The sequence below is a fragment of the Neovison vison genome, chromosome 7 (genome assembly GCF_020171115.1).
Source record: "Neovison vison isolate M4711 chromosome 7, ASM_NN_V1, whole genome shotgun sequence".
Classification (NCBI taxonomy): domain Eukaryota; kingdom Metazoa; phylum Chordata; class Mammalia; order Carnivora; family Mustelidae; genus Neogale; species Neogale vison.
Genome location: NC_058097.1, coordinates 95,990,311 through 96,005,828, shown reverse-complemented (window position 1 = coordinate 96,005,828; position 15,518 = coordinate 95,990,311). Strand labels below are relative to the sequence as shown.

Sequence of the window (15,518 nt, the reverse complement as noted above, 5' to 3'; positions counted from 1 at the left end):
AGAGATTGGGCATCCGGTGGAATGCTACTTTGCCTCCAGTGTGGGGTAAGCGGATTCTTAACAAAACGCTAACTAAAATAAAAAAACAGATAATAATTTTTATATAAAACTGATGGACCTTTTAAGACATTGGCCACATCACACTAGCCTCGTGGCCTGACGTTCATCCGGCCTGTCACGGTATGGACGGTATGGACAGGACGTGTCCTTTCTCTGGACACTGCGCACTCATTACCCCATTTTAAAATGAGAGGAAGTTCAGAAATTGGACTTGCCCAGGTCAAGGACCTAATGGTGGAGCAAGGATTTGAATCTTGTCTGTCCAACCCTAAAATGCGTTACTTTTCCTTTTACTGTGCTTTGTGATATGCAATTTTTAAACTGGGCGGCAGAGTGCCATCATGTAATGGACGGCGGTCCTGCGTACGGCGCAGGCCCAGGGGAGGAAGTGCTTCGTTCCACTGGTGACGGGCAGGAGCGGAGTCAGGTTCGGAGCGCTTCGGAGGGGAGTGGCCTTTGAGCCGAGATGACGGAGTTGGTTTTCTCAGCAGAAGGCGCACAGGCAGGAGGGGGTCTGCACAGGCAGATAGCTGAGGCCTGGGGTTTTTTTTTGTTTTTTTGTTTTTTTTTTTTTAATCTCTTCTATATCAGTGTTGTGTCTTTTTTATTTCTAATATTTTATTTTTTTCCAATTTATTTATTTTCAGAAAAACATTATTCATTATTTTTTTCACCACACCCAGTGCTCCATGCAAGCCGTGCCCTCTATAATACCCACCACCTGGTACCCCAACCTCCCACCCCGGCCGGCCTGGGTTTTGAGAAGGAGATCAGTGAGACTAAAGCAGTAGTTGTTACTCAAAAACGGAGGGTTGCTTCATGAAATGCTAAGAACTTGGTACTTTATCTTGAAAGCAGTAGAGAGCCCTCGAGAAGGACAGCAATACCAGAGTTGCATTTTAGAGAAAGAACTCTGAGCCCTTGGGCTACATTTTTGAGAAGCTGACTAGAGGCACGACACGGGGGCCGTGAATGCAGACGAGCAGCAGCAGGAACGGGGGGTAGGGGTGCATTCAGAAGTAGTGGGCAGGCAGGACTGATGGGGTTCGGTTACTGATTAGAAGTGGGGTTGGGGGAAAAGTCATCCGTGGTGCCCGGTGTTTGGGTGATGGGGGCTGGATGCAGGGCATCTACGGTGTAGAGGAGAGAAGTGGCTGAGGTTCCCTGAGGAGGAGAAGGGGAAGAAGTCATTGGGGTTTGCAAGTGACCCGGGTGACGATGCTGAGGGGCGGTGGGAGACGCAGGGCAGGCCGCAGCGTCAGGAAGGCGGCTCGGCCAGAGATGCAGCTGGGGGCGGCGGGCACAGGGTGGAAGCGGGGGCCCCCTGCGGTGGCTGGGCAGGCTCGGCCGCAGGAGAGTGCCACCCGCTGGGGAGACACCGGAGGACAGATCTGAGGCGCGTCACCCATTCTGGCTTCCCTGTCTCCTCTTGCGCCCCTGGGGCTCTGGGACCTCAGACCACCTGGAGGTCTGGCGCCGGTTCTCCCTGTTGCGTGTTTGCTTCCGCACGGATAACAGAATCGCTCCAGTGCGAACTGCACGAAAACAAACAACAGTCCCTGCTGGTGTGTCTCCTTCCAGGAAGATTCACACTTGAGCCCTGAAGGGCTTACACCCTGTCACTGCCCCTGACCAGACCGCTGGCTGCTGGGTAGACGCCACCTTGTTCATCTCTTGGTTGCCTCCGCATCCGTGGAGCTGTTTTCAATCTAGACACTCTAGTGGACGTTAAAGTAGTTAAACACGATATTGAGAAAATTTTGTATTTGATCTTTTTAAAGGATGTGCAAAAGAAGTCTTTTGAAGAGAAATATAAAACGTTCATGGATGTCTGCCAAAAATTTCAGCCGGTTTTCCGTTACTTCTGCATGGAAAAATTCCTCGACCCGGCAGTTTGGTTCGAGAAGCGACTGGCCTACACGCGCAGCGTGGCCACTTCCTCTATCGGTAAATGCTCCGGTCCGCCGTGTCGCCGGCCGCTTTCTCAGTCACGGGGTGACGGTACCCAGGGAGCTCGTCAGCCAGGCCGCCCTCCTCTTTCCCTTCTCCTTCATCCCGGTTCTCGGCTTGTAACTCACCCTTCCGAGCTTCTGCAGGAAAGATTTCTCCTACTCCAGGGAGAGAAGACTGGCTCTTCTTTGTTCAGTAGTGAATATGGCGTATTTTCAATCTTTCCTCAATAGATTATTTTCTGAGATCGCCTTGGGGAAATAATAAAACCCATGATAACTATATTTAACTTACCTCCTTTAATACTTGTTCTTTTGCACAGAATTCTGTTATCACTAAGTGACTGAATCTATTTTTTTTAATTTTTATTTTTTTAATTACTTTTCAGTGTTCCAGAATTCATTGTTTATGCACCACACCCAGTGCTCCATGCAATCCGTGCCCTCGATAATACCCACCACAGGCTCCCCCAACCTTCCAACCCCCGCCCCTCCAAAACCCTCAGTTAGATCCTCAGAGTCCACAGTCTCTCACGCTTCGTCTCCCCTTCTAATGTTCCCCAACTCACTTTTCCCTTCCTTCTCCCAATGTCCTCCATGTTATTCCTTATGCTCCACAAATAAGCGAAACCATATTGAATCTATTTAATAGAATTTTATGTTTGGATTAGAAATCATGATATATATACACAGTGCACACTACATATTTTGGCCTTTTTTTAATTAGTAAGAGACTGGCATAGCTAGACAGGGCAGTTAGCAAAAGCCTAGAGTATGAAAACTAACGTTGAATACCAGGTATCTTCTAATCTATTAATTTTTAACTAATAACTAATAAAGACCATCCCTCTGTCATTTAGGCAGGGCCCAGGAAGACAGGGCCGTAGTCAGTGTCTGTACTGACCAAGTTCTAGGTCATTACAGAATCCTCTGCTGGGCCACAGTGAGAATCAGTGTTCTGATTCAGCGGATTGTTTGTAAACAAGAAAGGAGACCCAGTTCATGACCGCGCCAGCCAGGCGCACGGGCGCCCTCATGCTGTTTTTCATTAGGTCACAAGCGTTCGGGCACACCCTCATCTATCTTCAAAACAGAAATGCAGTTTTTCCTGGACATAAGCCTGGTGAAACGAATTAATGATTAATTTGTGTTAAATTTAAAAGTATACTCAAAATATTTGCTAAATAATGGGTCTCAACTTGAACCACACTAATTTTCAAGGGATGACTATTTTTAAATGTATGCTTTTTTAGCACATCACCTAGAATTTGTAAAATGCAGTGTTAATGAAAATAGCTAACAAGATGCGACTTAACTCAAAGTGGCAGGTTATGTGCTTATTCTGCTTGAAGCAGGCCAAAAACCGACACTACTTAAGAGTCATGTTGTCAGTGGCAGCAGTAGAAATTATGGATGGATGTGTTCTAGAAATAGATGATCCAGTGATTTCAGGTTGGTTTCTTTTTTTTTTTTTCCCCAGTTGGTTACATACTTGGACTTGGTGATCGACACGTACAGAATATCTTGATCAATGAGCAGTCTGCAGAGCTTGTACATATAGATTTGGGTGAGTAACAGAAGATCAGAAATGTATCTTTATTCTGTTTATTAAATATTTAGTCATAGGAACTGATATCTGCCCCCCGGATGCTACAAGTGTGAGGGAGACAGACCAAAGTAAGAAATGTTTAAAAACAAAAACACAAACACATGCTGGAGGGAATAGCTAACTCTGTTGAGATAATGAGTGGAACTTATTACAACAGGCGATATTTAAGCCAGGTCTTAGAAGAAAGGAAAGAAATCCAGACAGGAGAGAGCAAATCCGAAATGGGGACTCGTGGGGACGTAACCTGGAGGAGCGGTGAGGCGTCGGAGATGGCCGGAGTTGAGTAGCTGGAGGGGTAGCTTGGTATTAGACTGTAAAAAAACAGGCTCAGGGTTTCAACTTTAACCTGTGAGACAAGGGGAAGTCAATGAAGATTTACTGAAGGAGGACATGATCCTCCTCCAGTAAATTTAATTCCTGGAGAAATAATTTGGGGAGCAATACTGGGAGTGCCGAGACATGTTCGGGGCTCGTATCCTAGTTAAGACAATAGAGGACTCAGACGAAAGCTTTGGAGGTCAGGAGCCGGGCTGGGGCGCGTTTTTGCCGTAACCTGCAGCGGGGTCGTTAGATGTTGGCAACGGTGGGAGAAGGGACGCCGGCATGACCGACATTTCTAGTGAAGGAACGCGGCAGGTTTTGTGAAGGAGGAGAAATCGGTGAGTTCACTTTTGCATCTTGTTTTTAGGTTTTTTTTTTTACAGAATTTATTTTTTTTTTAAAGATTTTATTTACTTATTTGACAGACAGAGATCACAAGTAGGCAGAAAGGCAGGCAGAGAGAAAGGAAAGGAAGCAGGTTCCCTCCTGAGCAGAGACCCCATGCGGGGCTCGATCCTAGGACCCTGGGATCATGACCTGAGCCAAAGGCAGAGGCTTTAACCCACTGAGCCACCCAGGCGCCCCAGGTATTTTTTTTAAGATCTTATTTATTTGACAGAGATCACAAGTAGGCAGAGAGGCAGGCAGAGAGAGAAGGGGGGAGAAGCAGGCTCCCCACTGAGCAGAGAGGCCAATGCGGGACTTGATCCCAGGACCCTGAGACCATGACCTGAGCCAAAGGCAGAGCTTAACCCACTGAGCCACCCAGGCACTGTTTTTAGGTATTAATAGGACTTCCAGGTAGAATGGGCGTTTAATACTTAGAGAAAGCAAAGGGTTTGAGCATAATGATAGAGCTGAGAACCTTCTGCTAGTAGTCGTCATTTGAGGTCACTGGTCTGGAGGAGGTTCTGATCTTCTGTTTCATCCTCGATAAAGGAGACTGAGGACAGAAACCTAAGGAATGCCAGCTTTGAAAAGCCTGAGTCAAAAAAAATTCCTGACTTGAGGAACAACAAACCAGTCATGGGAATGAGAAGGCAGGGGTATCTTGGAAGGCAGCGAGGAGGGGGGGTGGGTGGGCGGGGGGACGGGAAGTTTCCATGAAGGAAGAAGTGCTCAGACTACAGGTTAGATAAGGTGAGCACTGAAAACAGGCCTTTGAATTGAACAGTTAACCGGTGCTCACGGCTTAGGAAGTAACTTGGATAGAATGGAAGAGAGAAGGGCGCCTGGGTGGCTCAGTGGGTTAAGGCCTCTGCCTTCGGCTCAAGTCATGGTCCTGGGTCCTGGGATCGAGCCCCGCATCAGGCTCTCTGCCCCGCTCTCTCTGCCTATTTGTGATCTCTGTCAAATAAATAAAAAAATATATTTTAAAAAAATGGGAGAGTGAGACTGCAGAAAGGTAAGGACTGAACAGGAGTCAGGAGGTGCAGCTGTCCACAGGAGGTTTAGAAGGACGGGAGAGGCATTCGCTGCAGAGATGAGAGCGACATGCTTCAGCCCTTTTTTTTTTTTTTTTTAGGTTTTTAGGGGTCTTTGTTGTTGTTGTTCATTTGCTTTTCTAAGAGGAGAGCGGAGTGAACATGTTCTATATTGGTACGTTCGGTACTGATAAGCTAGAGGAGAGAGACGGAGATCCTGAAATAGCGAGAGCAGTTCTGCAGCGTATGGGGTACAGTCGGCTCACACGGGGGGCACACGAGCTCTTCTCCTGAGAGGAGGAAAGTCTTGAGCTAGAGGGGAGGGAACGGGAGGGAAACAACATTGACTCTTCTGTTTTAACTGAGCAAATGAAAGCATGCTTGCTGGCTTAGCGTCGGAGGGAGGGCAGTTGGCCTTGTAAGAACGGTACGGGGCAAACCGGGCTCTACGGAGGGGAGACCCGAGCTGAGCGGAGATGGGGAACAGACGACGCGCTGGCAGCCCCCGGGCCGCTCGCCTGCCGCGAGGAGCCTGCTTTGCTGTGGAGCGAGTCGAGTCTTCACGTGCGTCCTTCTAGCCTCCCTGGCGTCTCCGTGGTAGCTGCAGATGTGAGGCAGCAGTGATGGACTAGGAAAGGAAGGAAGGGATCTCGCTGAGTTTAAAGTCTCTTTTAAAGATTTTTTTTCTTATTTATTTGACGGAGACACAGTGAGAGAGGGAACACAAGCAGGGGGAGTGGGAGAGGGAGAAGCAGGCTTCTGCCGAGCAGGGAGCCCAGTGCGGGGCTGGATCCCAGGACCCTGGGATCATGACCTGAGCCGAAGGCAGACGCGTAACAACTGAACCATCCAGGCACCCCAACATACTCTTTAATAAGGGGGTAGAAGAGATTTCAGTTAGAATGTGGAATTTAAGATTTCACAGAAGGTGTGTGGTATTAGGAAGTTAAGAGTTCTGTATTGTAGCACATGGAAGTCGCTGCTGAGAGAGTAAGATCGAGTTCCGTTAGAACAGAGGAGATGACATATATTCCATGGTTTTCCCTAGAATGAATTCAGTTATACGAAGTCACAAGAGTAATGACCGCTGGAGGCACAGAGTGGGTGGGAGGGACATGGGCGAGTGTGACGGATCTTGGTGGTGATGGGAATATTCTGGACCTTGCCTGGATCACTGTCCGTGTCCTGCCTGTGATACTATACTGCATGGTTTTGCAAGATTGGGGAAAAATGAATAAAAGGTATAAAGGGAATTTTCTATTTTGCATATAGTATCTTATGAATGCATATCAATCTATAGTTATCTCAGAATAAAAAGTTTCATTTAATCAAAATTTTTAATATATAACTATATGCATGTATACTTAAATTCATAGAAATTAGGATTATAGGCACATTTTGCACTTCAAATCCTCATCACATTTCATTTTAAGAAATCACCCTTTAATCTAGAATTTCCCTATGTCTAGAAGTAGTTAAGCTTTTTAAATTTGAGGTGCCTAACAGTGGCCCTGCAGAAGAGAAAAACCACCGTGAGTTTGGGTCCTGTGCAGTCTCGGGCAGGTGATCTGGGGCCTCTGCGCAGCTTGCAGGCCCCAAGGGAGGGCAGTTGGTTTGCTCCGGAACCTGACCGCGCTCTACTGTTTACTTTAGGAGTTGCTTTTGAGCAGGGGAAGATCCTCCCGACTCCTGAAACGGTTCCTTTCAGACTCACCAGAGATATTGTGGACGGGATGGGCATTACTGGTGTTGAAGGAGTCTTTAGAAGGTAAGTGTCTAAAACAGATGGTATTTCATGTCAGCATTATTCGGATTATCAATTTCCATAGATTCCAGGGTTCGCTGCTAAGTCACCTTCCTTCCTCAGGCCATCTGGGACCTCACCCTGCATCCCATACATAGCTGTCCTTCCTCGCCTGCTCTGGAAGCAGCTTGCCTCCACCATTCATGCCTCTGTCCGCTGCTCAGAGCTCCTCAGGCGCCCACTGCTGGCCAGATAAGCTCTGCTACAGGAGCATATGAGGGCTCAGTTCCTGCTGAAAGCACTTCGTAGGTCCCTGTCTTTTCCCAGGATTGGTCCATGTGCTCAGCTTTTACTAGAGTAGATTCTAGTCATGTGAACTAACAGTGGTCAGTGACCGAAAGCCACGTTTCATAGTAGTACTGTGTGTTATTTTAAAGCTTAGCTTACATTCACATAAATCATTACATTCCTTTCAAAAACATTTACTGAAAACCCAGTCTGCCTAATGTCGTGCTCTTTGATACTAATTTGGGAATCATTAACAAGAACAGTCTTGGCCCAGTATACACGAATAACAAGGATGAAGAGATGTTGGAAACACTGGTGTGTAACAAAATCCATTTTTGTAATGTGTTTGTAGATGCTGCGAGAAAACCATGGAGGTCATGAGAAGCTCTCAGGAAACCCTGCTGACCATAGTGGAGGTAAAGTAAAAGGAAATCTTGAATATTTTAAATCTTTAAAAAATTTTTAACTTAACTGGGGCACCTGGGTGGCTCAGTGGGTTGAGCCTCTGCCTTCAGCTCAGGTCATGATCTCAGGGTCCTGGGATCGAGCCCCACATGGACTCTCTGCTCAGCAGGGAGCCTGCTTCCCCCTCTCTGTCTGCCTGCCTCTCTGCCTACTTGTGATCTCTCTTTCCATCATATAAAAAAAAATTTTAAGATTTTATTTATTTAACTTATTTATTTGCGAAAGAGAGGGCAAGCAGAAGCAGGGAGGAGGGTCAGAGGGAGATGGAGAAGCAGGCTCCCCACTGAGCAGGGAGCCCAATGCAGGGCTCCTTCCCAGGACCCCAGGATCACAGCCTGAGCTGAAGGGGGCTGCCTTACTGACTGAACCACCCAGCCACCCTGAACTCTTTATTTCTCTGCTGTTAGACTGTGTATCTTGTCAGGATGTCACTGGTTTGAGGATCAGTGCTTCATGTTAATGTGGTGGGATGACGCCAGGCAGCAGGAGGGAGTGGGGTGTGCACATCAGGAAATAGTGGTTCAGAAATGCCTCCAGTCCTTCTAGGTTTGGGGGCATGTTACAGCATCGTAACTCATCTCTAGTATTTAATTTATAAACCGGGCAGGGACATTTGTGTCTTCACTCTCTCCTGTGGCACAGCTTGCTTTCAGAATGGTTTCCATTGGGTTTTGGAGAGAAATCATTAAATTATATCGCCTTTACCCCAGCCCAGGTTCAGATTGTGTAATCACTGCCTGGCGTTAATCAGGAAGAAAGAAAAGGAAGTGATGCAGATTTCTAGTGCTCTACACCAGAGAGAATTCTGCCCTTAAAGCAATGACTCACCATGCTGGTGTGTGGGGCAAGAGATCAGGTGTTTCTGGCACAAGGAAACGTGGGTGGCAGTGCACGGGCCGGCCTCCTTCAACTTCCAGCGTCCGTGCTTATCCTCTAAGCCCTGGTGCTTGGCGGGCCATACTTGAGTATTATACCTGCACAGCTCTTAAAAAATACGCTGACCGTAGTCAAACCATACTTCCAGGGGTAGGGCAGGGACATTTGTGTTTTTTTTTAAAAGCTATTGACATCCACTGGGTGGAGGCCAGGGATGCTGCTAACCATCCTATCACACACAGGACAGCCCCCGCTACAAAGAAGTAGTCAGCCAAAAATGTTAGTAGTGCCGGCACTAAGAAACCCTGCTCTAGGGCGCCTGGGTGGCTCAGTGGGTTAAGCCGCTGCCTTCGGCTCAGGTCATGATCTCAGGGTCCTGGGATCGAGTCCCGCATCGGGCTCTCTGCTCAGCAGGGAGCCTGCTTCCCTCTCTCTCTCTGCCTGCCTCTCCCTCCACTTGTGATTTCTCTCTGTCAAATAAATAAATAAAATCTTTAAAAAAAAAAAAAAAGAAACCCTGCTTTAGCTTAATCAGTCTGTAGTTCTTTACTGTTTTCATTCAGCTTCTGTTTTGATAGTAAGACTCCATTTTTTCAAGTACTCTGGTTTTTATTTGAATTCAAAATTCACAAATATGACTCCTAACAGAGTCTCTAGGGTTTGAAATAATTTGTGTTCTCTACTAAAACCCAAGACAGCTATATAGGCTCTTTGTAGTACTAGAAGCCTCCATCCTTTTCATTATTTGATTAATAAAATGTACCTCCCTGGGTTCAAACCTAAGCCATCATCACCTTCATATAGACTGCTGTAGGCCGAAGACATCACACACAAACCTAACGGTAACCACAAATCAAAAACCGGTAATAGACATGCAAAAAGAAAGGAATCCAAGCATATCATTAAACTAACAACCATGAAAGAGAGACAGAAAAAAAATCAGAGAAAAACTACAAAAACCACCACAAAACAAGTAACAAAATGGCAATAAATATCTATTAGTAATTACTTTGAATGTGAATGGACTAAAAGCTTCAATCAAAAGTCATAGGATGACAGAATGGATAAAAAAAAAACAAGACCCATCTGTATGCTGCCTACAAGAGACTAACCGCAGACCTAAAGACTCATGCAGATTCAAAGTGAGGGGATGGAGAACCATCTTCATGCTAATGAATGTCAAAAGAAAGGGGAAGTAGCAATATTTATATTGGACAAAATAGACTTTAAAACAAAGACTGTAAAAACAGACAAAGAAGAACACTGTATAATAATAAAGGGGACAGAGGGTGCCTGGGTGGCTCAGTCAATTAAGCGTCTGCCTTCAGCTCAGGTCATGATCTCAGGGTCCTGGAATTAAGCCCCGTGTCAGGCTCCCTGCTTAGCGGGGAGTCTGCTTCTCCCTCTCCATCTGGTCCTCCTCCCCATTTGTGCTCTCTGTGTCTCAAATAAATAAAATCTTTTAAAAAAATGATAATAAGGGGACAATCCAGCATGAAGGTATATAAAATTGTAAATATTTATGCACCTAATATGGGAGTAACCAAATACATAAGACAGTTAATAAGAAACGTAAAGGAACTAATCAATAGTAATACAATAATAGCAGGGGATTTTAACACCCCTCTTACATTTATGGACCAACCTTTGAAACAAGATCAATAAGGAAACAGTGGCTTTGAATGACCAGCTGGACCAGATGGACTTAACAGCTATATTCAGAACATTCCACCCTAAAATCGCAGAATCCACATTATTTTCAAGTCACATGGAACATTCTCCAGAACAGATCACATATTAGGCCATAAAACAAGTCTCAACAAATTAAAGAAGAGTGAGGTTATACCATGCATCTTTTCTGACCACAATGCTAAGAAACTATAAGTGAACCACAAGAAAAAATCTGGAAAGGCCATAAATACATGGAGATTATGTAACATGCTACTTAAACAATGAATGGGTCAACCAAAAAAAAATCAAAGAAATCACAAAGTACATGAAAACACAATGGTACAAAATCTTGTGATCAGCAAAAGTATTTCTCAACGGAAGCTTATAGCAATACAGGCCTACCTCAAGAAGCAAGAAAAATCCCAAACAACCTAACCTTAACACCTAAAAGAGTTAGAAAAAGTTCAAACAAAACCCATACCAGTAGAAGGAAAGAAATAATAAAAAGAGCAGAAATACATGAAATAGAAGCTTAAAAAAATAAAAAAGATAAGTGAAACCAGGAGTCAGTTCCTTGAAAAGATCAACAAAATGGATAAACCTCTAGCAAGACTCATCAAAAGAAAAAAGAGAAAGGACTCAAAATCACAAATAAAAGAGGAGAAATAGCAACCCAGAAACACAATTTTAAGAATATTACGAAAAACTATGCCAACAAATTAGACAACCTGGAAGAAATGGGTAAATTCCTAGAAGCACCTACCAAAACTGAAGCAGGAAGAAGTAAAAAATTTGGACAGACTGATTACCAGCAAGAAATTGCTGGGAGTTTTTGATGACTGATTCAAATAAAACTCCAGGACCAGATGGCTTCTCAAGGGAATTCTACCAAACATGTAAAAAAGAATTAATATCTGTTCTCGAACTATTTCAAAAAATAGGAAAGAAAGGAAAACTTCCAGAGTCCTTGTATGAGGCCAGTATCACCCTGACACCAAAACCTGATGAACACAACATAAAAAAAGAGAACTACAGGCCAATATCCCAGATGAACATAGAGGCAGAAACCTTCAACAGAATATTAGCAAACTGAATCCAGCATTTCATTAAAAAAATCATTCACCATGCGGCCAAGTGGGATTGATTCCTGGTATGCAAGAGTGGTTCAGTATTGCAAATCAATCAAACTGATACATTGATAAGAGAAAGGATAAAAATCCTATTATAATTTCAGTAGACACAGAAAAAAGCATTTCACAGAGTACAACATCCATTCATGATGAAATCCCTCAGCAAAGTAGGTTTAGAGGGAACAGACCCAACATCATAAAGGCCTGATATGAAAAACCCACAGCAAACCTCATCCTCAATAAGGAGAAACAGAGCTTTCCTCTGCGGTCAGGAACTAGACAAGGAAGCCCACTCTCACCACTTGTATTCAACATAGTCCTGGAAGTCCTAGCCACAGCAGTCCGACAACAGAACGAAAAGCATCCAACTTTGTAAGGACGAAGTAAACATTCACTGTTTGCAGATGACATGATACCAAAAACAGAAAACCCAAAAGATTCTACCAAAAACTAGTAGAACTGATAAATGAATTCAGTGAAGTCGCAGGACACAAAGTCAGTGTGCAGAAATCTGCAGGTGAGCAGATGTTCCACTTTGTGCTGCCGCCCTTTTTGTGTTTTTTCGGTACTTCTGTAGGCTGGGACCATGGTTCATTCTAGGCCATGTCCTACACCAGCAGTACCAAAATCTGCCCGCTGTTTCATGCTGTTCCGGGCAATCGCCAGGGCCATGAAAAACTGTGGGGGCAGTGACTTAGAATATATGCACTTTGTGCCTAAGTTCCAGGGTTACCGTGTGACATGGCTTTAGAGTTGAGAGATCCAGACCAGGTTCACCCACAAAAGGGACCTTGGGTTGGCAGGAGCTTTCAATAGAGTATACCCTTTGTTTTTGCCAGTGGAATTTAGAACTCATTGAGAGAAGAAGAAAAAGCCTTAAGAATAGAAATCCAAATGTTAGCTTTATTGCTGGTAAAATGATGGGGTGAAGATGGCCTAGGCCTGGGCTAATTGCTGCCGTCCAGCTCCCACAGCTGATCTCAGTTGGCACAGCCTACCCTTGTGCAGGACCCTCGTGGGGAAAAGGAGGAGAGAAGGAAAGCACTAGTCCTTAGCTCTTTTTAATAGACTAGTCAGGAAACTGAGGTCAAGCGATGTCCCCACCCCCACTCAAGGAGGGGAATGGATTCGGAAAGGGAGAAGCATCCCAGAGCATTATGCTAGCCCAGTGTCCTCCACAAGCAAGCAAAGTACCTCGTTGGGTCAAACCCCCAGTCACCTACCATTCGACCAGCCCGTGCTTTTTTATCACCCTGGTTCCTCTGTCATCGGAAAGCACAGCGGTCTTCTGCTACATTCTGTCCAGGTTCTCCTCTACGACCCCCTGTTTGACTGGACCATGAATCCGCTGAAGGCTCTGTATTTACAGCAGAGGCCGGAGGACGACACTGAGCTGCAGTCCACGCCCGCGGGAGAGGACCAGGAATGCAAACGCAATCTCAGGTGAGCCGTCTCTTACCAATGAGGGCCTGCTGTCCTTCCTGTCCCCAAGGCCCTTGACCTGTCGCACCTCACCACAACCTGTGTGTTTGTCCTTAGTGACACTGACCAGAGTTTCAACAAAGTAGCGGAGCGCGTCCTGATGAGACTGCAAGAGAAACTGAGAGGAGTGGAGGAAGGAACGGTGCTCAGCGTCGGGGGCCAGGTGAACCTGCTCATCCAGCAAGCCGTGGACCCCAAAAATCTCAGCCGGCTCTTCCCAGGATGGAAAGCTTGGGTGTGAGCCAGCATATGAATTTCCTTTCCGCTCAGTCTTTCCAAATTATACTGTGGCTTTCATTTTTAACCCAACCAACAGACTCTGAATAGGTCTCAATATTTAACCAAGTGAACTATTTACTGTGTTTTTAAAAAAATGTTTAATACTTTGACTCAGTCACATAAAGAGGACTTGAAAGTCTCAAGGAAAATCTCCTCTCTCAAATTTTAGAAATAAGTGGCATTCCTGCTCTGCTTCTAGGCTAAGCATTTGTTTTTTCTTCTCAAGTACATGCCTGTATTGTTCAGTCAAATCCCTGACAGAGGCTTTAGCCCAAAACGGAAGCAGCCGGAGGGTGGAGCATCACTGACAGTGTTTGCTCAAATACAGCAACTGCTGGACTGAGGTAGCTTTTAATTAACACTTGTTTTCCAGATATTGTATATGAATGATAAATTATTTGATACTCATTTATAAAAGGAAGAAAAAAACTTTAAAATTGTAACCATCTATATTTCATGGTAAAGCCACATTAAAAATAGTGTTGAAAGCAAGTTAGTACTTAAGAAATATGTCTGGATTTTCAGTTGGAAGATCACCCATTGTTACTGAATAATGAAGCTGTTACATTACGGAGAACACATTTCTAAGACATAGTATGGTTTTTCTTCTTAAAAATGTATATTGGGTCTTCTCATTCTGTTCTTTTAAACCCTTCTGTGCTTTCTCTCTGATGACTTTATATCTCTTCTAGTTTATGAATTCTCTCGTCAGCTGTGTATAATCTTTTTAGACTGTTCACATGTTTCTTTTTTCAAAAATGATTTTTCATTTCAGGGCACCTGCCTGCATAGCTCAGTCGGGTAAGCGTCTGCCTTTGGCTCAGGTCATGATCCTGGGGTCCTGGGATCGAGTCCCACATTGGGCTCCTCCCTCTCCCCCCCGCTCATGGTTTCTCTCTTGAGAAATAAATTCTTCCTAAAAAAATTGTTTTTCTCTCTAAGAGCCCTACATTATATCAAATTCCTATTGTTTGTATCTGTCGAATCTTTTATTTGGTGAAATGTTTATCCATGTATTTTGTAATTTTGGAGGGTGAGCTTCATCAAGGCTTTCTCTGTGGAAATCTTGAGTGACCTGGGTTAAGAATTCATTCCAGAGAAGTTTTCTGGAGAACTCTTCCTAAAATTATTGTTTTGCATTTCAAGTTATAAACCTATCCTGGTATCTTTTTCTTGTACACTACCTAAATGAAGATTTAGTATGTGCAGGAAGTTTTATTACTATAGTAAATCAGGGGATTGTAATAAACAAAGTCTTTAAGAAAGCCTTGAAATCTTTGTAGATGGAATAAGAAATTACTAGTTAGATGACAATACAGGTATATGAATTTGTAGCGGATTCTTGTTAGTTGATGTATGCAATTCTATAACATTAATCTTCCCATCAGCCTGGAGGTATGCCGTAAGTTTCCTGTCCTATTTCAAATACTCTTAATAATAGTTTTGAAAAGTTGGCCAAATTTGCAGATAACAAATCTAGGAGGAATAGCTAATCACAGGTGATAGAATTAAAGATTTTGACAGGAACACGGTCTAGAAATGGATAGTTTTTTAAAGTATTAGTTACTCAATGTGTTGTAAGCTAGGTGCCTCCCATACCTTCTCTGTAGCATATCACGGCACGTTAGGTTATTCCAGCTTGCAGCTGGAGGAAGTGAAGTTTAGAGAAATGAGTAACTTATCCAAGACCAGAATATAGTACACTGAAGGTACACGGGTAATAAGGAAAAGAATCTAGGCTTCACCAGTCAGTTCAGTGTGAACCAAGTAAAGCAGCTACCGGATAGGCTAATACATCGTAGACCAAGATCAGTGTTGTCTGGATTAAGGGAGGTCGTCGCCCTGACACCGCTCTCTGCTGGTCATACCACCCACAGTGTCTTCTTCCAGTACACATTTAGAAAATATAGGCACTTAGAAATGCTGATGATTTAAATATGGTATAAAGGAAGTCAAAGCAGAGAGGGAAAAAGTCGGGATTTCTTATTTGCAATAGGCAGTTCTTTAAAAAAGTAAGAAAGTATACGGACTTGAAATACAGAAAAATGTGCCATTTCAATTTTTTTTTTGCACTTTAATGAAATTATATATGTTCTGTAGGTTTATTTTAGTACCATCGAATGTATTTCTTTACTACACTATTACCAGAATCTGGTTCCACTATTCCCTGTTTTTGAATAAATAATTGTAAAAGAAAATATGTGCTAAGACTCATTTATT

At 44.1% G+C, this 15,518-nt stretch overlaps 1 protein-coding gene across 5 annotated transcripts in view; it reads left to right on the top strand.

The window, feature by feature from the left end:
* Positions 1-14,164, top strand: part of ATM (ATM serine/threonine kinase) — a 120,716-nt gene extending 106,552 nt beyond the window's left edge. For 4 of the 5 annotated variants that reach the window (XM_044257704.1, XM_044257705.1, XM_044257706.1 and 1 more), the window contains exons 60-65: positions 1,842-2,007; positions 3,490-3,576; positions 7,017-7,131; positions 7,748-7,811; positions 12,844-12,980; positions 13,077-14,164. In XM_044257704.1, coding sequence (XP_044113639.1) covers positions 1,842-2,007; positions 3,490-3,576; positions 7,017-7,131; positions 7,748-7,811; positions 12,844-12,980; positions 13,077-13,260 — 753 coding nt within the window. In that variant the 3' untranslated portion in view covers positions 13,261-14,164. The remainder of the gene's footprint in view (positions 1-1,841; positions 2,008-3,489; positions 3,577-7,016; positions 7,132-7,747; positions 7,812-12,843; positions 12,981-13,076) is intronic. The other variant, XM_044257707.1, reaches the window with a different exon arrangement.
* The last annotated feature ends 1,354 nt before the right edge of the window (positions 14,165-15,518 follow it).